Here is a 27,505-nt window from a genome sequence, read left to right on the forward strand (position 1 = left end):
AAAATACACATTTTGTTAAATTTTGCTGTAGGTTTAAAAATATACATTTAACACAAGTTATTATATTTATGAGAGCAGTAACAGTAAAGGCACAGTTGGTATATTGCGTTTTGTCTTTGCACAGTATAGTGAATTTAATTTCTATTAATAACATCATACCCACGTTACCCTTGATTTTTTATTTTGTAGAAACCATGGAAACACCAAGACGCTTTAATATATAGTTTTCTTGATTTAGTGCATGTTTCACCATGCCTAATATTGATCTAGCTTAGGCTACTGCAGTGTGCAACAAGTGTCTCATAGTAGCCGCAGAGCGAACGCACAGAGTAGCATTATAACATAACTTTCAACACACTCAAATGTATCTAATATGATAAAACTGCGCTGCGTTACCCCACATATGCATGACCAGGAGAAGCAGAAGCGGTCGTCTGTGGCATAATAAAAGCTCCGCAAAATCAAGCTACACCTTTGTTTTGAATAAGAGACCTCTAGCGGCGAAACATTACATATTGTGGCTTAAAGTATATTCTTTTTAAAACAAATTATTTCTGTAATAATACTCTTTTTAAAAGTATGTTAAAGTGTACTTCTTTTTCTCAAGAGGTTATATTGTGGCAATTGACCTGTGTGTGTTTCTCTTTTAGGACAAAATTGAGTTATAGGACGTCTGATATTTTTCAGGATGTCCTAGAATAAGTTGTTCTAAAGTTTCAAGGTCTCCTAAGCACGAGTGGCAGAACTTTAGGCCATTTAGCTATCCGAGGGACAAACTGACATGTTTGTTTCGGACTGTTGACTGTGGGTATATCCTTATCTGTAAATGTTAGAAAGTCCTGCGAGTATTTCCATTTAACATATTCTGACAATAAGCGTCTTGTTACTTGTTACTTACTTGTAACGTCACGTACTGTACTTCAGTGAATGAGCGTCGGTGGGTGATGTTGCCCTTCAAAACAGACGTAGCGCAGTAGAACAAAAATTCTGACTAAAGTACACATTTTGTAAAATTTTGCTGTAGGTTTAAAAATATACATTTAACAGAAGTTATTATATTTATGAGAGCAGTAACAGTAAAGGCACAGTTGGTATATTGCGTTTTGTCTTTGCACAGTATAGTGAATTTATACATTACTCACCTGGCAGATGTTTTTTTTTCTAAAATGGCTTATTTGCATTCAAGGTAGGCTTATACTTTTTTCTATGTTCATGCATTCATTCCCTGCTTTATCGTGACTTTATATCTTACAATTGTGACATTATAACTCACAGTATGACTTCATATTTTACTGTTTTTTACTTCATTTACCTTTACTGTTACTGCTCTCATAAATATCCATTAATATAATATAATTACTATGCTCAGACAAGTGAATGTTGTGATCTTCATACCTTGTAGAAATTAACATTTTGTGCTTTTGTTGTTGTTTATTACCATTTTTTATTTAGTCGTTTTAATTTCTTCTTTAAAACAGTAAGCAATCAGTTGTTTTTAAGATTTAGAATGTAATATTTCAATCCTCTTTTTGCTTGTACAGCATAGCCTATCCTACATAGATACATTCACTATATTTGTTTGCATATGCTTAATATTACACATTGTTTGGAGGACAGCATTGGGCAGGATGTGGAATAAAATAGTTTAAAATAATGGATTAAAATGAATTTTTTTTTTTTTAAATGTATTATCATCGATTTTTCATTCGATTAATCAATCAATCGAAAAACAATCGACATATTAACTACCAAAATAATTGTTTGTTTCAGCCCTATATGCTTTGATTCTACAGTAGGGCCTGAGGTAGGTCAGAGCAGGCATAATTAAGTCTGGCTTTTATGCGGCATTGCATCTTTACACTGAATTTGAGCAGTCACAGAGCAGCCTTAACTAAAGATGCCTTATGACTTCCTATTTTACTATTGCGAATTTATAGCTCAAGGTTGTGACTATGTTGTGTTGGATTTTCTCTTTAGCGTAACGGTTGAGAGGTCCATCTATCACTGTTTTCCATGTTCGTGGAGTTAGTTTCTGGAGTAAATATATAGGGTATAATCTGTGTGTGTAGACAGCTTCTTTTTTTTTTTTTAAATGGTGGGTACTTGTGTTTTGCATGCGTTCAGCAAATTAACGTACACTTGCGTCACTGGTAGTTCCTGTTGTGCTGGGTTAGACCCTACTTTGAAGTAGGAGGCAAATTAGTTCCCCGAAAAGTAGTTCCTAGAACTAAAATCGTTCCTAGTTCCTGCGGTTCCAATAGTTCTTGGAACTATGGTAAGGTTCCTCCGGTGCGAAAGCCCCTAATGTGTTTCACAATTAGGACTTTATATCGCACTATATTTTGCATTTTGACTTTTTTTTTGTAATCTTGTTTTAAACTTTACCTCACTATTACATTTGTATTACTTTGAGACAGAAACAGCTTCTATAAATTCCAGATTTTGGAACATGGCTTCATATGATGAAAGTTTTGTATGACTACATGTAGAAAGTAGTCATGTACTGTACTGTATGTATCGTATAATGATACTCCAACATATACAGACACACTCACGCAAGCCACTTATAGCAACCCAAGACCTTACGTGACACATAACCTCCACACGCTCACTTTCTAAACGGTTTCTGACTGAAGAAATACTCATTACTATCTATAGCTCTATAGTCTCTGGGTCCAATTAACCGTTTGTGTTTTTGCCAGTGATATCTCTCAGTCTCTCTGTATTAAATTATGCAGTAGATCTGTCTGGTTTTCAGCTTTTATCTTGTGTCTGGCTTGAGTTAGCTGACGGTTCGTGTGCCCGACCAGAGCATCAGGCGGGGTAGATCAGGGTCAAAGAGCTATTTGAAGATCTGTTGGGCTGGCCTTGTCCCAGTACTAAGTGTCCTGATCCTCCCTACATCCTGCAACAGTAGGATGACTGCAGTCGGTTAGCGGTTTGGAGTAGTCACCCTTAGTAATGACCTGACAAAGGCAAGATGTCATTTTCATTCATTTTGAGCCAAAACACAGAGACTCACTTTTAGGGCACTTGTGTTGGTTCTGAAATGTCCTCTTTAATTTTCTTTAATTAGATGGCAGGATGTAGTTTAGCTGTGTGTTTGTCCACACATGTGCGCCTATGCGGGAAGTCATTAGCGTGGTTGCTAGCGTTAGCATGAGTCTTATAAAAAACAGCTGTCAAAATCTGTTGATAGGTTTTGGATAATAGCGCAATGCTACGTAGTAAATAGTGCTTTTTGTGAACAAAGCACAATCTGGACTGCTCTACAAAAGGGACAAATGTAATAACTACTCCAACACTGAGAGAAATGGCAAGTATTTTGATTGAATTGAGATCAGTTTTATCTGGGCATAGTTGAGACAAATTGTATGTCACAGAAGTGCTGATTTTACACTTAAAGGATTAGTTAACTTTAAAATAAAAATGTAATGCCTCTCGCAGTTACATCCGACGCCAGTTAAGCTTTTATCATAAGTTAAATACAGAAGGCAGTCTGGCGGATGCTACATATTTTACTTATAAAGTTTTAAGTATGGATATTTTTCTTACAAAGACCCACACCTGGCAGATGCTTTTATCTTAACTGACTTATTTGTATTCAAGGTATACATATTTACATATTCCCTTACAATCAAACCCATGACTAGCGACTGATGTTTTAGCGTACCTGTTAGCGTGCCCGCCTCCCATTCCAGAAAAGCCAATCCCGCTCGGAGCGGTGCAAATAGAACCGGAGGGGTTACATTGGTGCTGTGACCCGGATGGGAGTGAGGTTTAGAGGGGTGAGTGTAACGGAGGACAGCTAGTAAGGGCTGTGCAAGTAAACCTCACTTTCCTGCCCTCAAGAGGCGCACTAGCGACTGATGCTAGATTATGCAGTCTTTAGCGTCTTTCTTAGAGTGCCCGCCTCCTATGCCGGAAACATCAGTTCGAATCCCGCTCGGAGCAAATAGAAACTGAGGGGTTACACTAATGCCATTCTATACTAGATTTTACATAAAAGGTGTGTTTGCACAAAATAAGTGGCTGCCTCAAATGCTGTTTTAACTAAATCTGCTCATTAACGTTTGTGACAAGGCAGGAAATAAGATGAACCAGCTGCTGGTTTGCAAATGGAAGCAGACACACACTCACATACTGCAAACACATTCTTAAGTCCTGATTGGTAACACACTTCCTGACGATAAGAGAATATAGAGCCAATTACGCTCTATTAGGCTGTGACACATTGAGGACAGACGGAAGAGGAACATGAGTCACAAATGCACACTTTAGAAAGTTTCAGTAATGATATGCAGTTATACAATGGATAATTACAACTTTAAAATCTGATTGGATAAAGCCAGGTGTACACTATGCACGTTTAAAAGTCCTTTTGTTGCATTTCAGATTATATGATATGACCCCATGACATCTTGGGTAAAAGTAGACTGTACAACATGAACTCTCTTTTAGACTGTTAGATAGGCCCTGCATCTGTTATGGTCATGATGTTGAAAGTGAGTGTGATTCATATCACAAAGGGAATAATATTTAATTATCTTTAATTATCATATAGACAGATATACAAGTGTGTATGTTGCAACCCAGGCTCATTGGAAAAAGGTGCATGTGGCGACATTTCTGCAAAATGATATTACATTGCTTCTTGCTAATTTCCGCACTTTATAACCTTTCACAAAGGCGATTTGTATACATTCACAAAATATAATGTGCAGTACTTACATGTTCTGAATATGAAGTTGGACAAAAAGTTGATGTTGTTGCTGTAGTAAGCATAAGCTGGCAAGGCTCTGCCCACTTCTGAAAAGGGGGCAGGGAGCAGCAGTTCATTTGCATTTAAAGAGACATACACAAAAATAGCGTGTTTTTTGCTCACACTCAAATAGGGACTTTTAAAACATCCTACAATAAATAATTTGTGGGGTATTTTGAGCTGATACTTCACAGACACCCTCTGGGGACACCCGAGACTTATATTACATCTTGTAAAAAAAAAAACCTTTAAAGAAATGCAAATCACGGCAGGTATCCAATGGTCCATAAATATAAGGAAATGACAGATAGTAAGGATTTACTATTTGAGTATAACAATTTTTTAAAATTATTATTAAATTTATTTTCTGAACATGTGACCAACACTTTCTTGAGGTGACAACAAAGGAATTAGTTCAAAAATTATTCTGGTTGTAATTCTTTCCATTTTTCTTTCCTCAGAATAGCAGTCCTGAAGTATGGGTCACTGTAACGTTGTTTTTATTATTATTAATTATTATAAACTATTACTGATTACATTACACTTTCAAAGTGAAATGTCCAATAAGTGACACTAAAAGCGTGTTCAGTTTTGTCGAGTAGTTTGTATCTCGCAACTCTGACTTTAGCTCGCAATTGCATGTGTTGGTATGTTGTCTATTTTAAAATGGCTTAGAACAAGTTGCTGTATTATTTTGCAACAATAAACAGTATGAACTAATGAACTATGGGCTAATGAACACTGCAAGGACAACAAAATGGACAGGTAAGTTGATCTACATTGATGTAACATGAAATAAAAATGATTCACACCATCTATTTTTGTTATAGATCTTATTGTGAACAAGTCATCCGTTCATATGTTTTCAAGATATTTTGACCTTGTAATGTTTAATCAAAAATTCATAACTGGACCTTCCTCACTTTTCCTCCTGCTGATCTGTCAAGTCAGCGCAACTTTAATGCGCATTCCTTGTCCATCAGTCTATGCTGCTCCAAAGAAAATAAATGTTAGTCTTCACAATCTTTGATCAAAACATAAAAGCCTGCTTTCCTGTGAAATTATTTTCCTTTTCCGCTGACGTCTCTTTGTCCTTTTTTTTCACATGGGCTCGAAAAGAAATTATGGCCCATGTTATTAGGCCTTAGTTCAATTAGGACATTTAAGTAGCTTTGATAAACATGCCTTAGAAAAAATAACTGGTGTGTATCTTGAAACAAAACAGTAGCACTGACATATTTTAAGACATATCAGTGCAAGTTGCTTTCAGTTAAAACAGCTCAAACATGCATTTTAGTCTGGGACTAGGCTTAAGCTTTGTCTGTGAAACCGGGGGTATATTTATTATTTATATTGCTGTTTGTTGAATCCCAGTTTTGTCTTCTTTGACTTTTGGACCCAACTTGATGTCTAAATTTTAACCTAAAATCTTTGATGTTGAAAAAGTGAATTTGCATGTTATTTGTCAACTGAACATTTATTGAACATGTTTTTATCATGTTGCAGTGGCTGCTATTTTATAAAAACTTGATGTAATGCCTAAAAAGTGGGAACCCTAAACCCCTAAACTGTGGGAAAATGACTGTAATATATGGCCTGTTTGATGTATTGCTTCCGTATATGATTTAAGGACAGACAGAAATAGATCTGACATATACCACAACGGGGGGATCAGTTTACTTGCATTTGTGTGTTTTTGTTTGTTCATATCAGCCACAAACCTAATCTAAACCTGTTTTACTCTTGAGCGTTACCCATACCAGCATCCAAACGTCTCTCTCTCCTCCTCTTCTCTTTCCTCTCTTCCTTCTGATAAGACTCTCTCTGGTCTCAGGCCCATTAGCCAATGGCGAAAGGGATAATTGTCATGGAAAAGAGCCGGGCATGCGTTTGATGTGGACCTCGACTTCCTTTTGATGTAAAAATGTATCCACTGTGATTATCAAGATTATGGCTTCCTCCCCCTCCTCTTCCTCATTCCCTCGCCCTTTCCATCCCTCCATTAAGCTGTGAAGATTAATTGGAAACAGCCTGGTCTGATGGCTGAAGTTGATGCCGTTGTCTTCATTGCTGTTGGGTCGCATAACTTGTGTTTGGGCAGCATATTAATTATTATAATATTAGGGTTTTTTTCAACTATGGGCACATTTTTCTCTGTGCACCTGTGACATAAACTCTCTTAACTCATTCGCCGCCATTGACGTAAATTTCTATAATTTATGAGCCAGCCATTGACAAAAATTTCCTCTGTTTCCTCTGTTACTTGGTAGGGGGCGCTATGACACATTTTCTTTTTGACTAGCTTTTTGACTAAACTGGCGGGGAAAGAGTTAAAACAATGTGACTAGATACAGTTCTCTACCATTTAAAGGTTTGGGGTCCTTATGATTTTTTGTTAAACAACACTTTTATTTAGCAAGGACGGATTGATTAAAAGTGACAGTAAAGACATTTATAATGTTACAAAATATATTTATTTCAAATAAATGCTGTTCTTTTGAACTTTCTATTTATTCAATTGGTTATGATTGGGAAAATGTATGTATCTACACAACTACTGTAGTCTGGGTTGTATTTTCTTTTTCCTTGTTCATGGTTTTCGAGGATGAGGGGATTAGCAATGATTCGATCCATCGACCTCGCTTGCAAAACATGCAAAAGTATCAACAAATGTAATAACAATTAATTAAGAGCATTTACAGCTGAGAATAACGGCAAAGACCACAATTCCAAGTACGCAGACAATATTATGGAAGTTTTTTTCCGCCACAGAATAAAACATTTTAAAATATAATTTTAGATAAGAATTTAAAAATTCTCAGAATTGCGAGATATAAAGTCAGAATTGCGTGATATAAAGTCAGAATTGCGTGATATAAAGTCAGAATTGTAAGATATAAAGTCAGAATTGCGAGTTATAAGGTCAGAATTGCGAGTTATAAAGTCAGAATTGCGTGATATAAAGTCAGAATTGCGTGATATAAAGTCAGAATTGCGTGATATAAAAACAGAATTGCGAGATATAAAGTCAGAATTGTGTTCGCAATTCTGACTTTATAACTCACAATTGCCACTTTATATCACGCAATTCTGAAAAAAGTCGCAATTACCTTCTTTTTTTTTTACAAGTAAAAAACATAAACGTAATTCTACACCCAACATTAATACTAATTCAAATATTAGGTATCAACAAATTATAAATAGATCTACATTACAAAAATATATGCCATAACATCTAAGCATTAAAACATGGGTCATGGGGTCATGATCTGGATTTTTTTTGTAATTTTATAATGTTCTCTGTGGTCCACTAATATTATCAAGATTTTTACATCCTAATTTAGAAGTAATAGGTCATTTTCTATCCTGTTTTTAACTCTCTCTTTCAAACACTTAGCTTTGATAGACGTGACACATTCAAGACTTGGAAGTAAACACTCACTGCTATGACTGGGTAACAGTTTCGCGTATTAAAATCATTTTCAACATCCCCGCCATTACACGTGTAGAATTTTGAAAACTTCCGAAGTTGAAAAAAATCTTGTTACATAGTTGAACATCACAAAACATTGATGCGTATTACATGTGCTTTATTAGTCTTGGTTGTGGCAAACAAACTTAGAGTTACCACAGTTATAATTGACAAAGGATGACTTTGTTCATGTAAATGGAATTTGACCCCTTCCCCAGCTTCACCTGTATAGATCTGCTATGGTAAATTTCATACAGTATATGCTATTTGTGCAGCAGCAGTAGGTCTTACATGCTCACAGCTGCGTGTCTGTGTATGTATTGGCAGTAGCAAGTCTCTTTACTTCTACAATCTTTCTTTGGTGTATATACCAGAATCTAAAGCTGCAGTCATGGGCTTTGAAGGCAGCAAATTAAGAATATGTGTGAGAGTTGGCGAGTGTATTTATCTGAGGTGCCTAGCCATATAAGCACGTTTGTGTCAGGGTGTTTACTGTTATATGCGTGTTTGTGTTGGACATGCGCTTGTGTGTTTTGGTTCAGCGTGCGTGTTGGCAAGTGTGTGTATGACATTGTGTGAGTGAGGCCTGTTTTCATTGGATGCATGGATGGATTTTATTTTACATCTCTGTCTGTGAATGTGTGATTAGTGACTGTCATCACAATGACTCATTTCATCTCTGCTTTTGCATTTCTTCACAGAAATCTGAGCAACAATCGTATCCGTGTCCTGAAAAATGGCTCCTTCACTGGCTTGTACTCCCTCGAGAAGCTGTAAGTAAATCTCTTTCTCGCCATCATCTTCATCACTCCATCGTCTTTCATGTGTGCTGTCTAGGGATGGGCATTTTGAGTCATTTTAGAGTACTAAAACATTCAAATGAGTAACCAATTACTCAACAAATAATATGTAACATCACCAATAACATTCAAAATAAGGTAACAACATAGAAAAACACATAGAAGTTTGGATTTGGTCATTTTTTTATTTTATTATTAAATATTTTTTTTAAATGCAGTGGAATGCAAAAACATACATTCTGTGTGAACAGAATTCCAGAAGCAGAAGTGCCTGGGTTTGTTTCCTCTTTGCTTAAAGGGATAGTTCACCCAAAAATGAAAATTACCCCATGATTCACTCACCCTCAAGCCATCCTAGGTGTGTATGACATTTTTCTTTCAGACGAATACAATCGGAGTCATATTAAAAAAATGTCCTGGCTCTTCCAAGCATTATAATGGCAGTGAATGGCAGCCCAAAATTTGAAGCACAAAAAACTGCATCCATCCACTATAAAAGTAATCCACACGGCTCCGGGGGGTTAATAAAGGTCTTTTGAAACGAATCGATGGGTTTTTGTAAGAAAAATATCCATATACAAAAATATTAGTTTTAAAGTAAAATATCTAGCTTCCGGCTGACTGCCTTCCGTATTCCTTATTCGGAAAAAGCGACGCGACGATGACGTTGGACGTAGCATAAAAGTTTGAACTGCGAGAGGCGTTACACTTTCTGCAGAAGTTGAATACAGAACGTGGTCAGCCGGAAGCTAGATATTTTACTTTATAAAGTTTGAAATATGGATATTTTTCTTACACAAACCCATCGATTCGCTTCAGAAGGCCTTTATTAACCCCCCGGAGCCATATGGATTTCTTTTTTAATGCATGGATGCACTTTTTTGGGCTTCACATTTTGGGGATATAAAGGGATTGTTCACCCAGAAATGAAAATGTTGTCATTACTTACCCTCAAGTTGTTCCAAACCTGTATTAGTTTCGCTATTCTGTTGAACACAAAAGAAGATATTTTAAAGAATGTTGGTAACCAGACAGTTGATGGCACCCCAAAAAATACTACGGAAGTCAATGGCTACCGTCAACTGTCTGGTTACCAACATTCTTTCATGTTCAACATAAGAAAGAAACTCATACAGGTTTGGAACAACATGAAGGTAAGTACAAGATGACAACATTTTCATTTTTGGGTGAACATTCCCTCATACATATAAAGAACAAGAACATTTTTACTTTGATTTGAACCAGAATGTTCCTTTAATTTTCGTACTGAATATTGAAGTTAACGCTGCCAGAGAGCTGTTTGCTGCTATCGGTGAGTGTGATGCTACAGTAGGGAGGATGAGCCGGTATGTGTGATTATCACAGAAGTCTAGAGGAAAGAGTCTCATTACACCTCCATATATCACTCTGTGAAAAACTGCTCAGTCTGGAGAGATAATAGAGGAGGAGGAGAGGAGGCTGCCAGGGATTGAAGGAGGAAGAAATATGTTCTGTTGCTGACTGACCTGCAGTATTGGTGTATGATACTGACAGCTAGGCTATATTATTTTCTAATAAAGTGTTTTTTAGCCCTTAATGGGCCGCTTCACACAGAATGCGTTTTTACTGTTTAAAACATGAGGTCTGTGGAATGATAAAAAATCTCAAGGGCTAGAGACCCCGTTTTCAGAATGCCGTGTCAAGCGCGAGACTCTGCAAAAGACGTGAGTTGTGAGTGCAACAATATCCGTGTAGCGCATGTTGACATTGAAAAACAAATGAAACGGCACAGTGGAATGAAAAAATGCATGTGTAGCCTGCCTATATAAAAATGGTCACAAGGCTAAATGGCTAAAAAACATAATACTGTATTATTATTTTTAGTAGACTAAAACATGTTTTATAATTCTAAATGTTGTGTTTTTTATTATAAGAGTGTGTGTGTATGAGGTCATTAGTGTGTGCACGTGCGTGTGCTCGTGTTCATTTGTGCACGTGTGCAGTGATTAGCCATGTGTGTGTAAGACAGGGCTGCTCTCTGTATGTAGGTGTTTTGTTTGGGGTAAAAGGATCTGATTTGCTTGTTTTTGCAAGTGCAGACAAGACCCCCGGGGAGCTGTGGGGGGGCAAAGGTCAGAGAAACTGGAGCCGTGCCCGCAAACAGGCACTCGTACCTGGGATTGTAGTTAAACTGGGTTAGGATGGGGGTAGGGGTGTTTTAACTACAGATGTTAACCCTCTATAACACATCATTTCCTTTCACTTTATAGGAAATCTTCAACGAAACCAATTGTATTTTGCTTTTTTTGAGCCACATTTTTCACAATTTTCTCCCACTGTCTTTCCTTGTTTCCCCTGCTGATGTGCTTTATATAATTCAGTTTAATTATAGTTCTAATACATCAGGATTTTTGCTGCATCATTGGTTAGTCATTTGATGTTGATTTTTGACTATACAATATTTTTGTCTGTTATGATAGTCACTGTGCGATTTTGACTCCTAAATTCTTGTCATGTCGTGGACATGAAACATGTTAAACTACATGTTGCTTCCTGACCAATCATCGTTTGGTGTCTTTAACGACATGATGTCATCGAGAAGGCGGAACTAGCGACTGACTTCCGGAAACAAGGGCGTATACAAACATTGTCTACTAAGGCGGCTTGTTTTGTACTGGCTTGTCGTCAGAAAACCCCCAAAAATAAAGAATTCCAATTAGTAGCACCAATACCATTGTCTCAATGCCATGTTTGAAAGCTGTGTATGGAAGAGCTTCTGCTTCTATTGGTCAACGTCACAGACGTGACAGAGCCCGTAGCGGAGGACTAGTCTTTCTGTCAGAACTTTGTGAAGTGCCCAGACATGGCATCGATTCCATCCACTATACGAGATAAAACTGTTGATTCTTCCGTCCCGATGCCCGTTGTCTTTTATGAATAACCGGGACATCCTAATTCAGAGTTCACACGATTTTCACTCGCAGACAGGTTTTGTGAAATCACAGACAAATGACGAAATCATAGTCAAATCGGTGCTTGTGCTCGTGAGTGACAATCACACAGTGTGAATGATCAAAGACGCAGTCTGAGAGAATCGCAGATGAATCGCAGACGGCCGTGAGATATTTGGCATGCTAAATATCTGGACCTGTCAATGATTCAAAATCCTGCCGTGTGAAATGTGTTCTGACAGAAAATTACATCGGCGATGACCTACAGCCAATAAGAGAGCAAGATACAGGGCAGTGGGAAGTTTGGGGAGGATTTATAGACAACAATATCTGTATTTTAATAGATGTATTTAGTCAGTAAGCCCCTCCCCTCGAACGTAGATGAGCCAATGGCAGTTGAGTATCAGTTGCACGGGGACCGGAACTCGGACATCTTTAGGTTTCCGCGCCATAGAGAAACATTGGAAAATCCAAAGCTCTCATCGGTTTGATGGTGTTTATGCTACAAAAATGGTAAAACGATGTGCCTGGGGCACTGTAACACTGATTCCAGGTATCCTGAGAGGATTTTCTGGGTGTCATACTCTCATTAAGTTACGATTAAAGTTAGTGAGAAATCACTAACTGTTCTCACGTCATGTAACGTTAACAGTGTAGGTCAAAAACTACATTTCAGTGCCTCTCCATATTAAACTGGTGAAATGTAAATTAATTTAATCTTACCCTGTGGTACATGAACAGTGTTGATTCTGGATGTTGCCATCTGCGTTCGTGACGAACATAACATGAGGCTTCTCCCGTTTGCATTGTGATCTGTAAACCCTTGCTTCCAAATTAATCTCCCACCATATTTATTTTAAAATCTTTTATATATTATCCCTCCATGGCATATTTAAGTCCCACCTGAATGCTCCTCGACGAGAGGTGGTCCTTCTGTGTCACCGACTTGATTGTGATTTATCTTCTAATTTGTTTTTGTTTACATTTTTTAAATTTCTGTGAGTTTAGATATATTATCTATATTGTCTTACTAAGGAGGGACTCCTATTTTGACTCCTATTATAGTCTACCGAGCAATACGGGTTGTGAAAGGGAGAGATCGCACTCGCAGTTCATCAGAGTTGTTTTCATATACAAAGTTTACAGTTTATTAGCAGCCCCGAAAAGGCATAAGTAACTGTACATATTTGTTTACTGTTAGTTGTATGAGAGTTTTTGTATCATTTGCTTTGTATGCTAATGACAATTCAACTGAGAAAGAGTTTGTTAATGAGACGTTAATGCGCACTTCTTATGCTTTGTTTGTTCAGCTCTTAAGGTGATCTTTTTTAGAGTGAAAAAGGACGTAATAAACTTCATAAACCATCAGTTAAGTTTGGCCATCAATCTGAGGGGGTCCGATTCTGTGTCCAAATACAACGTGGGATAAGGCTTTCACACTGACAGCTGTCATTGTAAGATAATAAGCAACTCTGTTTGTTTGTCTGAGTTAGCAATAGTAACTAAGGGGTGCGGAGCTTACCGATAGGTCAATTATATTAAACAGAAACAAAGCACAAACATTTTCTTGACCAGTCGCTACAGCAGCACATTTCAAAATGATTTATTTACCTCTAACTCTCTTTGCAGAACACACAATTCTTGCTCCTCGCGTCTCCCCATTTCCTTCTCCATAATCTTTTTTTTTTCATTTTCTCCTTTTTGCTGCAAATCAGCGCACAGACGCAAGCTTCTTGCGGGCTATCGTTTTAATAACAATTCCATTCTTACGCGAGAACTCTGGTCTCAAGCAATCTTGCGTTATTTCCCTATCACTTCTCGCATGCTTTTGGTTGTGAAAAGAACAGTGCTCCAACGACTTTGAAAATCGTGCAGTTTGAACTCGGCATAAGTCGAACGGACATAAGTCAAACGGCATAAGTCAAACGGACTATGCCAAAATTGGGCTGATATTGTGTAGTCCAAACCGGGCATAACAGTTTTTTTTTTGAGGATTACGATTAGGAAAATCAATAACCATATAGCATTTCTGTACCATGACAGTAATGCAATTTCCTAATTTGCAATTTTTACATGTAACATATGTTACAAGGACACTGTAAAATAAAGTGTTACCCAAACTAGCATACTCTAGAGAGTTAAAAGTGAGCAAGGAACTGGCATACACATACCATGTACTTATAATATTTGTACCCGCAAAACTGGAAACACATTCCTTATGCAGTTGGTCTGTAATAAAAACGACACAAAAATGGTATGGCATGGTACGTTAAGAAAACCATGTAGCCTTATAGCTCTTTGGGGCTCCTTTTTAGGAAGCCCAATATATCCTTGGCTACTACAATTCTAATGCTGCATTCCATTCAAAGTCTGATGTGGGATATATTTCCCTAGTAAGTATCACCGTCTTCCCTTTGTGAAGACATTCCCTTGCCAGACATTCTTAGGATGTTGTATAAAGAAACAAATTGCAATGCGAGCATTTGCTTTGCAGGTGCTTGATCGTCAACAAAGATCCCCTAGCAACCAAATTGCAGAGTATAAATGATGGTATGCAGTACTCGCATTTGTTTTGCAGATGTATGATTATGGACAGAATAGTTTGTTTACTGGGTTTTACACACCTGTCTCATCAAACGGGTATTATCATCATGTAGGCTAACGCAAGAGCTTTGACTGGTCTATACGTCATCCTATGTTTGTGTGACATTATACATCCACATTTCTGAACGAGAAAACTGAACTGGTTTCAAATATGATTTAAATTTTCCAGGTAGGAGATTCTGAATTTTAGAGCTAATTGGAACATTAGCCTGGATGCCAGCCGAACTTAGCCCCGCCCACAAAATTTGAGGTCGGCAAGTTCGGTCTGGACTTGATCCATTGTGGAGCAACTATGCTCGAACCAGAGCTGTTCGGATCAATCAAATTGTCAGGGCAGGCTTTATACGATGATGGACAGATGATCAACAGTAACGTAATCATGCACGTCACCAAAGAGAGCTTGGGTTGAATTTGTTCTAATCCTAAATGGAGAACTTGTTCGTATATGCATTCACCTTTACTATTTCTCATGCAAATGATCATGTTGGTAAGTACTCCGTGTATCCTTAAATTATTTTTTACAACACCGGCTAAGATCGTTTACACTCAATGGAGCAGTATCAGACTCATATTCTGATGGAATCTGAGTATGACGACGTCAGGCTAAACCAACAGCAATAGATAAATAAAGTAAATATATCATGTCATACAATCCCTTGTGAAAAACAAGGGTGTTTAATATAATTTAATAGTGTTCTTAAAATCTTAAAAGTATATTTTTAAGAATGTGCTGATAATATCAATGAAATAAAAGACCACTTAAGTATACTTAAAGAGAGTACAGTTTCATGACTGTTTCTTAACTCCTTTAAGTACACTTTCTAAAAATGTCAAATTAAAACTTTTACTTTAAAGTACATTATTTTACAAAGAAGTACGCTTATTTTGATGTGTTGACTAACTAATACTGTTCATACACGTGTAAAATGCTCAATTGCAAAAGTGTGTTATTCAATATTACATGTAATATATTTTAAATGTACTAAATTATATCTTTATCATTAAATATTGTGTAATTACAAATACATGACAAGTTTCAAAATAAATTTTATTAAAATATATTTTAGTTTACTATACATGCTTATCAGTACATTCGACAGTTTAACCATATTTGAAAGACAATATACGTAATTTTGAAAATACATTTAAAGATGTACTTAAATGTGCAGTGTGTAATATTTATGAGGATCTATTGACAGACATGCAATATAATATACATAACTATGTTTTCAGAGGTGTATAAAGGCATAAAGGCAAAGACATAATGAACCCTTATGTTTTCAGTACCTTAGAGTGAGCCATTTCTATCTACATACACCGTGGGTCACATCACCATTTTTGCATGGTTTCTACAGTAGCCCTAAACGGACAAACTGCTATAGAGCGCTAGCCACTCTGCTGTCTTAGACGACAACATCTTTGTCCTGTGTCGGCCACCGTAGCTTCTCTATGTGCTTCGAAAGGGAGGGGTGGGCGGTGGGCGGTTGCAATTCTCAACCTCATCATTAGATGTCACTGAAATTTACACAGTGCACCTTTAAGTTGTACTTCCGTGGGTCAAAAAAGCACTCTAAAAATTAGCCGATTGCATTTAATATAAATGTAATCAAATTATTTTTGTATTTAATTGCAATTAACTGGCAATTAAGTGACTAAAAAACATATATTGAGTCCTGCACATATATTTTCCTAATAGTAAACTATTTTTGTAATAATTTTTTTAAAAACGAGGCTAAAGTGTACTTTCACAAATTAAAGTTTAAAACACTGATAAATCAGTTTAGTTTTTTCATGAAAACATGATTACAGTTGGTTGTATACTTTGTAACTTTTTCCAGCCTGCCCTCGGCCTCAACCCTTTTGTGCAGTGAGTACTCATCCCATTGTTACACAGTTTATTCTTGTTTTAATACAACGGCTTGGTGTGTGTGTGTGTGCGCGCACATATCTCTGTTCATTGTTTCCAGCTTGTATGAGTGTAGCGTAACATGCTGCCGGGAGCTGCTCTTATCTGTGGAGCAGTCATCCTAGGACAGGATGATCTTACTGCTCTCTCTACTACCCCAAAACTGCTGCCTACATCATATTCATGTTTAGGAGTATTATTATATTAATATCAATAACAGATCTGACTACTGACACATTCACAGGTATTTTCCGCTTTTTCCTTGCTTTCTCAATTCAAAGGGTGTGTTTATCAGCAAAGCTGTATTTCACTGAAGTGATGTCAAAGCATTCTTTATCATGACACATATGTTATCAATATGACACGGAAAAACTGCAGCACTTTGTCTTTTTGTCTGGCTGTGTTTTCCTCATCCCATGTGTTGTGTGCTGTGCATCCTATTATGGAAGTTTCTCTAAAACTCTTCTGGCATCGCTTCAAGGCTCTCAATATTCTCTAAACAGCCATCTCTACCTCTCTGTCTTTTTCTTTCTCTCTGTATATTCTCTGTCTCTCTCTGTCTCTCTCTGTCTCTCTCTGTCTCTCTCTCTCTCTCTCTCTCTCTCTCTCTCTCTCTCTCTCTCTCTCTCTCTCTCTCTCTCTCTCTCTCTCTCTCTCTCTCTCTCTCTCTCTCTCTCTCTCTCTCTCTCTCTCTCCTCTGGAGCTTTTAAAGTCCCGAATCAGCTGTTTTAATAACTTGCATATAGGGGGGTAAAACAACATGCAATCTGCAAGCAATCACATAATTACCGCATAGCACAAGCTCATTGGCTTCTGCTGATCCTGCAGCCAATGAGATTGCTTGCTCAATATTTAAATAGTCTGGTTCAGTGTTCACTGTGAGCTAGTCCTGCAGCACGCAATCAGAGTTCCTCTAAAACCCTCCACCTCCCCCCGCTCCACCTGTTTAAATCTGCTACAGGATTTATGTATGTATATTAATGCCGCAGCAACATATCTTATATGCTCAGAGAAGTGTGTCTGTGTATCTATTAGCAGTAGCAAGTCATACTTGCAGTAGCAGATCTAGCAGATAAGATATATGAAATTTCTAATTATCAGAAGGATTTCCACTCAATTATGTACATTATATTTTTTTTACCCAATTGGATTTTGAAGGCAACTTCCAATTTTCCAAATAATGAAAGTGTTTATATCTTTAATAATTAAGTTGCACATTTGTTGTTAGTAAAATATGTGCAACGCAAACATTAATACAATTTTCTATAGAGTGAAACTGCATAGTTCTAACTACTTAAGTTTATTTTACTTTTGTTACCGTTCAAAAGTTTGTGGTTCCATAAGATTCATGAAATGTCTCTTATGCTTACCAAGGCTGCGTTTATTTGTTTAAAAAAAAGAAGGTAATATTGTGAAATATTACAATTTAAAATAACTGTTATATTTTTAAATATTTTTAAATGTAATTTATTACTGTGATGACCATGCTGAATTTTCAGCATCGTTCGAATATGTGGATTTGGTGATCAGGAAAACACTTCTTATTATTAGCAGTTGTGCTGCTAAATATTTTGGGGGAAACTGTGATTTTTTTCAGGATTGTTTAAATAGAAAGTTTAAAAGAACAGCATTTATATGAAATAGAAAGCTTTTGTAGCCTTATGTTTTTGATCCATTGAATGCATTCTTGCTGATTTTTTATTTGTATTTGTATGTTGTTGTCACTGTGCCATGAGTGAATTATTTATTACATTACGTCTGTCACTTAAACTTATCTAAGAGAATATACGTATATCAGCTCTTTTGAAATGCAGAAATTTGATACATGCATTTAAAACGTAGATTACATAGAGTACATAGATTGTTATATAAACTAACAATCACAACGCAAAGCTCCTCCCCAGTCTAACCATGACCATTACATAAACTGCAAAAACAGGTCATGCAGAACATGTCACATTTATGACATGCACAAGACCAACCATGTTGATACATCAGTGCCGCACCTTATATGTGGACTTGAGGGGAAATGATAAATATAATGACAGATTTATTGCTGTTAAATCTCCTTTAACATAATGTGCCTACTTGACCTTCAATCACACGTTTCTCAGGTGAGATAGGATAAGCATGTTCTCTTTGAAGTGATCACATTCTTAGATATTATGAAATGAATTTTCTTCAGTATATGCCTCAATAAGGACCACAGTGTGGTAGTATTACAGTAGTGCCAGAGGGCAGAAGGAGAGGCCGGTGTTGGTTCTCTGGTAGCTCCTCACACAGTCCTCCCTTTCATTAAAGCAGACCTCCTCAAAGAAAAGAAGTCCTTCATAGCTCGCCAAACCACCCAATGAGAGCGATGTTTAGCCATGTTTGTTTTATACCCTTATAGAACACAGCGGGCTGCTGTAGGATGTCGTGAAGGCCACATGTTAGCGTGCGTGTGTGTGTGTGTGTGTGTGTTGTGTGTGTGTGTGTCTTTGTGTTGCCTTGGCTTTCATTCACATACTCATAAGCACGTTATATGAAAAGAGCAATTTTCACCTGAGCCCAGCCAAACCCACGTTTTTTCCCTTGATCTACTAAATTTAATTTTCCACCCAGCGCCGTCCCTTAAAACGGCACACAGCCACATATACACATACACACACACATCCTGTAATGAGGCTGGCCCCTGCTAACGAGCGGCGACTCTAACGAGTGTGTGAAAAGATCACAGCGGCCTGTCCAGCACTGATTTGAGCAGAGCTAATGAGAATAATGAGAGCGAGAGAATGAAGATTTACAGGCTGATAGAGTGAACAGGATGGCAAAAAGTGGAAGCAAAATGTGGTTTCATATAGAGAATGGGAGAAAGACAGAGAGATAGACTTTGACCCTGTCACAACATGAAAGGCTAGATGGATGGATATGTATATGATAAATGGATGGAAGGATGGATGGATATAATAAATGGATGGAAGATGGCATATGAATAGAATATGGAAATATATAGGAGCAAGATGTTCATGTGCACCATCGCAACACGCTACTAAACTATAGAAATCACCTGAAAATCAACATACAGAATGATTTGCGGGAGAAGCTATGCAGTCTTGACTTGCTACGGGGACCAGGCCTTGAGTCCTCGGAGGAAGGAGACATCGAAAGCGGTGCTCAAGAAGGCGGAATCGTGGCAAGCGGGCAGGAGCCTGAGCAAGGCTAAAAACAAACCCTAGCTGGTTGGCTCTCCCGCCCATCCAGCCGGCAGATGTTCTTACTGACATCTTCAACATCTCTCTGAGTAGCGGCATTGTTCCAACGTGCTTCAAGTCCACCACTTTTATCCCTGTGCCAAAGAAGTCTTCCGTGTCCTGCCTCAATGACTACCGTCCCGTGGCACTCACACCCATCGTCAAGAAGTGCTTAGAGTGGCTCATCATGAGGCATTTCAAGACCCTGCTGCCCCCCTCACTGGACCCTCTGTGGTTTGCATATCATCCAAACTGCTCCACACTCCCTCACCCACCTGGACGATAAGGACACCTACGTTCGAATGGCGTTCATAAGCTTCAACTCAGCATTCAACACCGTCATCAGCACCTGAACGGGAAGCTGAAACTGCTGGGCCTGAACACCTCCCTCTGCAATTGGATCTTGGACTTTTTTAATTGGGAGACCTCAGTCAGTCCGGATCGGGAACAGCACCGCCGCACTGAGCACTGGGACCCCCCAGGACAATGTGCTCAGTCCCCTCCTGTTCACCCTGCTGACTCACAACTGTGCAGCACTGCACAGCATCAACCACATCATTAAGTTCGTCAGTGACAAGACCGTGGTGGTTACCAAGAACGATGAGTCAGCATAGGAAGTGCAGATGCTAAACAAAGCACAAAGCAAAAGAGATGGTTGTTGACCACTCTCCACTGTACATCAACTCCCCCATTAGAGATCATCAATAACACAAAAGTCCACCTGGCGGAGAACTTCACATGGTCCATCAACACCAGCTCCTTAACAAAGAAAGCCCAGCAGCATATCTACTTTCTGAGAAAGATGAGGAAGGCCCAGCCCTATCTAGAGCATCCTGAGCAGCTGCATCGCTATCTGGTTTAGAAATTGATTGGATCGCAAGACCCTACAACGGATAGTGAAGACAGCGAGAAGATCATCGGGGTCACCCTTCCTCATTAAACATTTAGACCACACGCTGCATCCGAAAAGCCACCAGCATCATGGCTGACCAAATCCACTCTTCACCCTCCTACCATCTGGAAAAAGGTACCAAAGCATTCGGGCCCTTACATCCAGACTGTGTAACGATTTCTTCCCACAAGCCATTTGACTCCTCAATACAAAAGGTTTTGACTGACACACACACGCACACCTATATTTGTGGGGACTCTCAATAGACGGTAATGTAATAGTTTTTATACTGTACAAACTGTATATCCATCACAGAATTTTTTTTTTTTAAAAGCTTGTTTCCTCATGGGGACCTTAATGTAGGTCCCCACAGTGACATGAGTCCCCATGAGTCTGTGTGCATTTAGGTTGCAGAAAAACATGTACACACACTCAATGACCACCCACAGTGAAACTTTTGCACGAACAACTTTGCTGAAAAACAACAATGTTTACGTGTAGTGTATTTATTATTATATGGACAATTTATTTTCACAAAAATACTTTTCTGTACTTGTCGGCGCTGCACTGACACTGTGTGCTTAATATCTTGTGTTGTTTGCACTAAATGTTGTTTGGACATGTTTGCACACACACTTTTTGCTATGTAGTATCCGTAATGAGTTTTGTATCTTGCATCATTTCATGTTTATTTATGTAATTTCATGTAGCACCTTGGTCCCGGAGGAACATGTTTCATTTCACCGTGTACTGCACTACAGATTACTGAAATGACAATTAAAAAGCCTCTTGACTTGATATGAAGGATAGATAGATATACAGACAGATAACCTTAATAGATGTAACCTTAATGAGAATAGATTTCTTTCAAACAGTACTTGCCATCCGAAGTTAAGAAAACATACTCGTTTATTGAGAGTGTCTGAACAGGATCAAAATGAAAATAGTGTCCCAACTCCCAACCCTCTCCTAATTTAACGTGGGTTCATTATGCTGTGTTTGGAATTAAGACTAACATTGTTTCCAATGTAGGTAAGGATATGACATTATCCAGAGTGCAGTGTGTGTGTGTGTGTGTGTGTGTGTGTGTGTGTGTGTGTGTGTGTGTGTGTGTGTGCGTGCGTGCACGCTGCTGGTCACTGCTAAACTCACGGCCCTCTCATAAAATCTGAAGGGTAATGGCAGTGAATTTAACCAACTTTTTCCCTAATAAACAAAGCTAGAGAAAGACAGATGTGGATTCAATCAGCTTCTTATGTGATTAACAATCCTGCATTGATTGACTAGAGTATAATACTTACAAAATTTTTTAAATAAAACAGACCTCAGTGAGACGAAAATAAATCTAAGGCCAAAAAATATGTTGCTGATGTACTTTAAAGTCAAACACTGTTCACAGTTTTACTCCTATCTGACATACCCTTGTGAAAAAGAAGTGTGCTTAATTGTACTGAATGTGCATTTGTAGTGTACTTCAAATCTTAAAAGTATATAAAAATTTACTTGCAAATAATATAATATTAATGAAATAAATGACCACTTAAGTGTACTGTTATGACTGTTTCTAAACACACTTAAGTACACTTTTATGACTGTGTCTTAACTTTTAGAAGTGCACTTTGTAATATTGTTAAATTAACAGTTTTTCATTAGTAATATATTTTATATAATTGTTTTTATAATCTTTTATCACTCTTTAAATAAGTACACATTTTAATCTGTCAACTAACCTTTTAAAGCACATGTAAAGTACTTGTTATGATTTTACCTGTAGTGTTTTATTTGATATTACATTTGATATTGCAAATTTACTAAATTGCAACGTCATTATTACAAATGTCCAATTACAAATATATTAATTAAATGACAATCAAATTACATACATTTTTATTTTAGTTTACCATAAATGTTTGCCAGTACATTCAGCAGTACACTTTAACCATTATTTTAAAGACAATAACATTTTATATAAAAAATGTATATAATCTTAACTTCTTAACTGCATTTAATATAAATATAAACCATAATACATTTTAATTCAATATGCAATTAACATGCAATTAAGTGTCTCAAAACTTTACATTCAGTTCACACTTAAGTATATTAATTAAAGTATATCATATTTGTTTTAAGTAATCTATAAAAAAGTATGCTAAAGTGTACTTCTTTTTACATTCAGTTCACACTTAAGTATATTAAAGTATATTTTAAGCATTAAGTATACACTTAAGTATATTTTACATTGTTCACACTTAAGTATATTATTTAAAGTATATCATATTTGTTTTAAGTACTCTATTTGTAAAAAAGTATGCTTAAGTGTACTTCTTTTTCACAAGGGTATTTTTGAGTTAAAAAGGTACTTAAAAACGTTAAAAAAGAAGCTGTAAAAAAGAAGCTGTAGGGCAGACTTGATTTTATCTATAAGGAATCGACTACATTATAAAAAGAAGAATGTTTCTTAAAGCTGAAAAAATAATAATACACATTTTAGTTGTAATATCATATTTGAAATTTCACAAGTTTCACTAGACTTGATTTGACTGGACTACATTAACTAGGCCTCAGTGTTTACTCAAAACTCCTCCACAGCACAACAACAGTCCAAGTTCATTTCAAGTTCTTGTTGAGATGTTGAGCCAATGAACACGTCTAACAGCAGGGACTGAGTAGTCAGTTGCTGGAGTTATCTCAGGCTTCATACCCAGTAGCGACATGGTGAAGAAAGTGTTAAAAGTGCGGGACAGAGCAGGAACAGAGGAGTGTGTGAGGAAGAAGTAGGGGGGGCGGGGGCAGACCGCTGGGGTTGATAGACTCCAGATGTGACTATTAGATAAACTCAAGGCAAGGGGTGTGTTTGTGAGTGTGTATATGTGTGCTAGTGTGGGTGTGTTTATGTTGCTAGCGGGACCCGATAGCGTCTGGGCTTTTCGCGAAAAGGAAAAGCAGGATGGAGTGAGAAATCGGTGAAAGAGCAGACGAGAATCGTTTTGGGAGTTTGGGGCATTTTCACCATGTCTGAGAAATGCACAGCTGAGCTGAATTAACAACTCAAGTTTTTTTGTATTTGCTCTCAGTTGCCTTCTTTCACGTCTACAAGAAATCCTTTTCATTTTGCCCTCCTAAAACCCAGACTGACTTGATCTCAAAGTCCACCCACATGCAGCAGTGTTCACACATAGCCGTTCATTGTCCGGCATCCATTCACTCATATTGTGCTCTGTGCTGTCAGACAGCTGTTTCTTTGTACTCTCACTGGCCTAGTGACAGCGCTTCAGTGGTTGTGAGAGTATTGTGTACCGGCCCAACATGCAGAACTTTCGATTGATAATTGTATCTTTTCCAACATATTAATGGTTGGACTTATGGAAATTGCAGCAAAATTTCTATAATAGAGTTCTGCAGTCATCCAGTCAGGTTCCGAAAAGTCTTCCAGTCAGGTTCTCCATAGGTGATTTTAAATTATAAACCTTCAAAGATAGACCTACTGTGATCTATGTGATTGTTAATTAATGGTATATTCTTATTCAATAGTTGTGCTTAACAGCAAAATTCCAGGTAAAAAAATCTGAATTACCAATGATTTTGCAAAGAAATCTCCACCAATTAGAGGTGAGCAAATTATGCCGAAATAGAACTCATTCAATGCTCGCTTACTCCCATGAAGCACTGCAAATTATGTAATATAGTCAGTCTCCCCACTCTCTTAAAGGTGTCATGAACTGGCTTTTTAAATTTTTGTATACTGTTGTCTGAGGTCAACTTATGATGTTCGCGTGGTTTTTACATTCAAAAACATCGTAATGAATAAGTAATAGGCTATTTTCTGCCATGGTTTTGAGGCTCTCTGAAAAGCGCTCGGTTTTGATGGGCGTGCCGCACTGAAGACTTGTAAGTAAACGCCCACAGCTAGGATTGGATAAGATTTGCATATTTAATGAGCTTCAGCTTCCTCAGTACATGTGGGGATTGTTTTGAAAGCGTATGGGGAAACGCTCACAGGGATCAAACAAACACAATGATTCATCTCTTTTATCCACCCGCGATTTATTGGAATGTTATTTTCGTATTACTTGGCCCGCACGATCGGTGAATAACCGCAACCCGTACACACACACGTGCACGCGCAAGAAAGGAATGTTATTTCACTATTTAAGATAGCCCGTCGGATACCCCTTTAAAATACTTATGTTTTAAGCATGTTTTTAAATTATCTTAAAATATGTTGTTTCAATGGAAACCCTTGTGGAAAAAGTTGCGTAATTGTATTGAATGTGTACTTGTAGTAGGCATATACTTCAAATATTAGTTTCAAGGTGCAGTAAGCGATTTCTGAGAAACGCTGTTGAAAGTGGATCGGACCGAGCGCCACAACATGTTTAGCCAATCAGCAGTAGGGGGGCGTGTCAACTCATGAAGGGGGAGGAGAGAGAGCGAGCAAGAGGGAGATTTGAAAACGACTGTAGAAAGAGAGATGGCTGAGTGACACTACAAAAAAGGAAAAGGTCAGAGGAATATCACTGGAAAATGATCGGGCAAAAGCTTTAGGACCCATGTTAAAATTAGAAAATCTTCCAGCGCTGGAGACACCTAAAAGGGAAAGGTCTGAAAACGTATGCTGAGGTTGCGCTGTTTCTGTCCCATACGTGAGTAACATTGGTTTTGCTATGTTTCACAGAACCAAGATATGTTGTTGTAATGTTAGCTATAGTAAGAGGACAGTTTTGAGTGTCATTGTTAACAACAAACTATTGCGCAAACTCTTGTGTTCTGTATGTTAATTTTTTATTCTTCCTTGTTGTTTGTTTAATATTTTGCTTCGCTACAGCTATAACATCCACTCTTGCTTTGCGTGTTTGTGCATTTTGGGGGCGGAGCAATGAAGGGAGGGGTGTGTTTGTTTGGGTTGATTTCAAATATCAACAGTGTTTCTCAGAAATTGCTTACTGCACCTTTAAATCAACTACCTGCAGATATAATATCACTGAAATAAAAGTGTAGAGAGTACAATTACACACATTTCTTAACACACTGAAGTACACTACTTTTTATTTAAAGGAACTCACATTAAAGTATCATCGCGTTTATATGTTTTAAACATTTTTAATTGCTTTAAAAAGTTTATTTAATACGTTTTCTGACATGACTGGAAGTGATAAATTCTGAGTGGGTGAGTTGTTTATTTTGTAGTTAGTTTACCAGTTTGTGGCCATTCATAGGCAACCATTGACTGGCCCCAAAAATTAAGACTTTGACATTTCATGTTTCATATTTCAACTGTATCTGGCCATTCTTTGACTTTTGTAAGGATTATTTTGTTTGTTTTATCTTTTTACTATCACTTATTTTCTCTTATTTTTATTTAGCTTGTTGTATTCCTCATTTATAAGATGCTTTGGATAAAAGCATCTGCTAAATGAGTACATGTAAATACATTATGCTGTGCTGGTCAGTCTTTGCCTAATAAAGGAAACACACATGCTCAGATTGTTTGATAATGATATGAAGTAAAACTGGGTTTTGGCATTAGTTCTCTTCTACATTTGATTCTCTTCAAATGATTTGACAGCAAACCTTCCTCCAGATGATGCAGAGTCCAACTGAAGCAATATTCTAAAAGCATAAATGGTCATTTTTTTAATACATGTTCCTAATTTATTTCTGGTAGTGTACGTGCTCCAAGCACAGGGCTGAGCAATTTTCCACAATTCCGGTCCCAACGTTTATCTTGGCATAGTACCTTCCTTCTGCCATTGAACAAATATATAATCAACATTTAACCACAGAAATGCAACTCTTCAAAAGTGCACTTTTCTTTATAAGTTTAGTGAAAATCCTGGTCAGGAAACGGTCTGGACTTCACATTACTTACATAGTGTATTTAATTCAAGCTCTTAAAATATGCTAGATATTTCAGTCTAAAGGACCAGTCCTGAACTATGGTAAATGGTAAATGGATATACTGTATATAGTATATTGGTTCATTTATCTGGTTATTAAAATGATGACAGACATTTCACACATTCTCAGATTACAATGATAGATGCTTTTGTGTGGGTTTGGGTGATAATTTGCAATAATTTCAACACAAACACAACAGAAGTGAAAAACTGTTGCCTTAGACTCAGGATGGACTGGATAGAGGAAAACTATTCCAATAATCTGAGGAAGGAGAGGAAAAGCAGGAAATGAGTTGGAAAAATAAGAAGCAGGCAGATCCAGATTTCCTGTTTGGGTAGGAGTGGGTCGATGTAAATTTCAAGGCAGCGTTATAAGGACCCCATTGTGTGGCCCATTACACGGGGTCAGTTCTGTTCCCCCCCACTCAGGACTCCGGCGATACGGGAAAAAACTGTGTTTAAAAAAATATAGAGAGAAAGGAAACCGTAAAAATAAACGAGAAACAACCTCTGTGCAGGGACAGGAAAAGATATGCAGCACCAAAATGGCTTCCGCTATTTGCACCTACATCTACAAAGCAACGCACCTCACCATATTCCTTACTATATTAATGTGCCAAATGTGGTTGTGAAAAATGGCATAACAGTCATTGTGTCACTTACAATGTCATATTCAAACTAGTCTCTGCATACTCTCAACTTGTACCTGTCCCAAAAAAAAAAAAATTATTATATAATTCTTTTGTTTTCAAAATTATTCATTTGGTGGCTTAATATGAGGTAATATTTGACAAATATTTTTAATGTATACATTTATTTTGCAATTTGACAACCATGTTGCAGTTTCTTTTTAAATTGATGGTTTTACTTTTACTCCCAATGACATTACATTTAATTTGTTCAAAAATCTTGAGCAAATAGAGCAAAACCATTTTTTTCCATTTTTCCTTAAAGGAAGAGTTCAGCCAAAAATGAAATGCTGTCATCATTACTCAAGTTGTTCCAA

The 27,505-nt window shown here is 37.4% G+C and overlaps 1 protein-coding gene across 1 annotated transcript in view; it reads left to right on the top strand.

The window, feature by feature from the left end:
• Nucleotides 1-27,505, top strand: part of adgra2 (adhesion G protein-coupled receptor A2) — a 99,642-nt gene that overhangs the window by 35,121 nt on the left and 37,016 nt on the right. The window contains exon 2 of the mRNA XM_079827490.1: nt 8,936-9,007. Within this exon, the coding sequence (XP_079683616.1) occupies nt 8,936-9,007 (72 nt within the window). The remainder of the gene's footprint in view (nt 1-8,935; nt 9,008-27,505) is intronic.

The sequence above is a fragment of the Gobio gobio genome (genome assembly GCF_949357685.1).
Source record: "Gobio gobio genome assembly, chromosome: 10".
NCBI lineage: Eukaryota > Metazoa > Chordata > Actinopteri > Cypriniformes > Gobionidae > Gobio > Gobio gobio.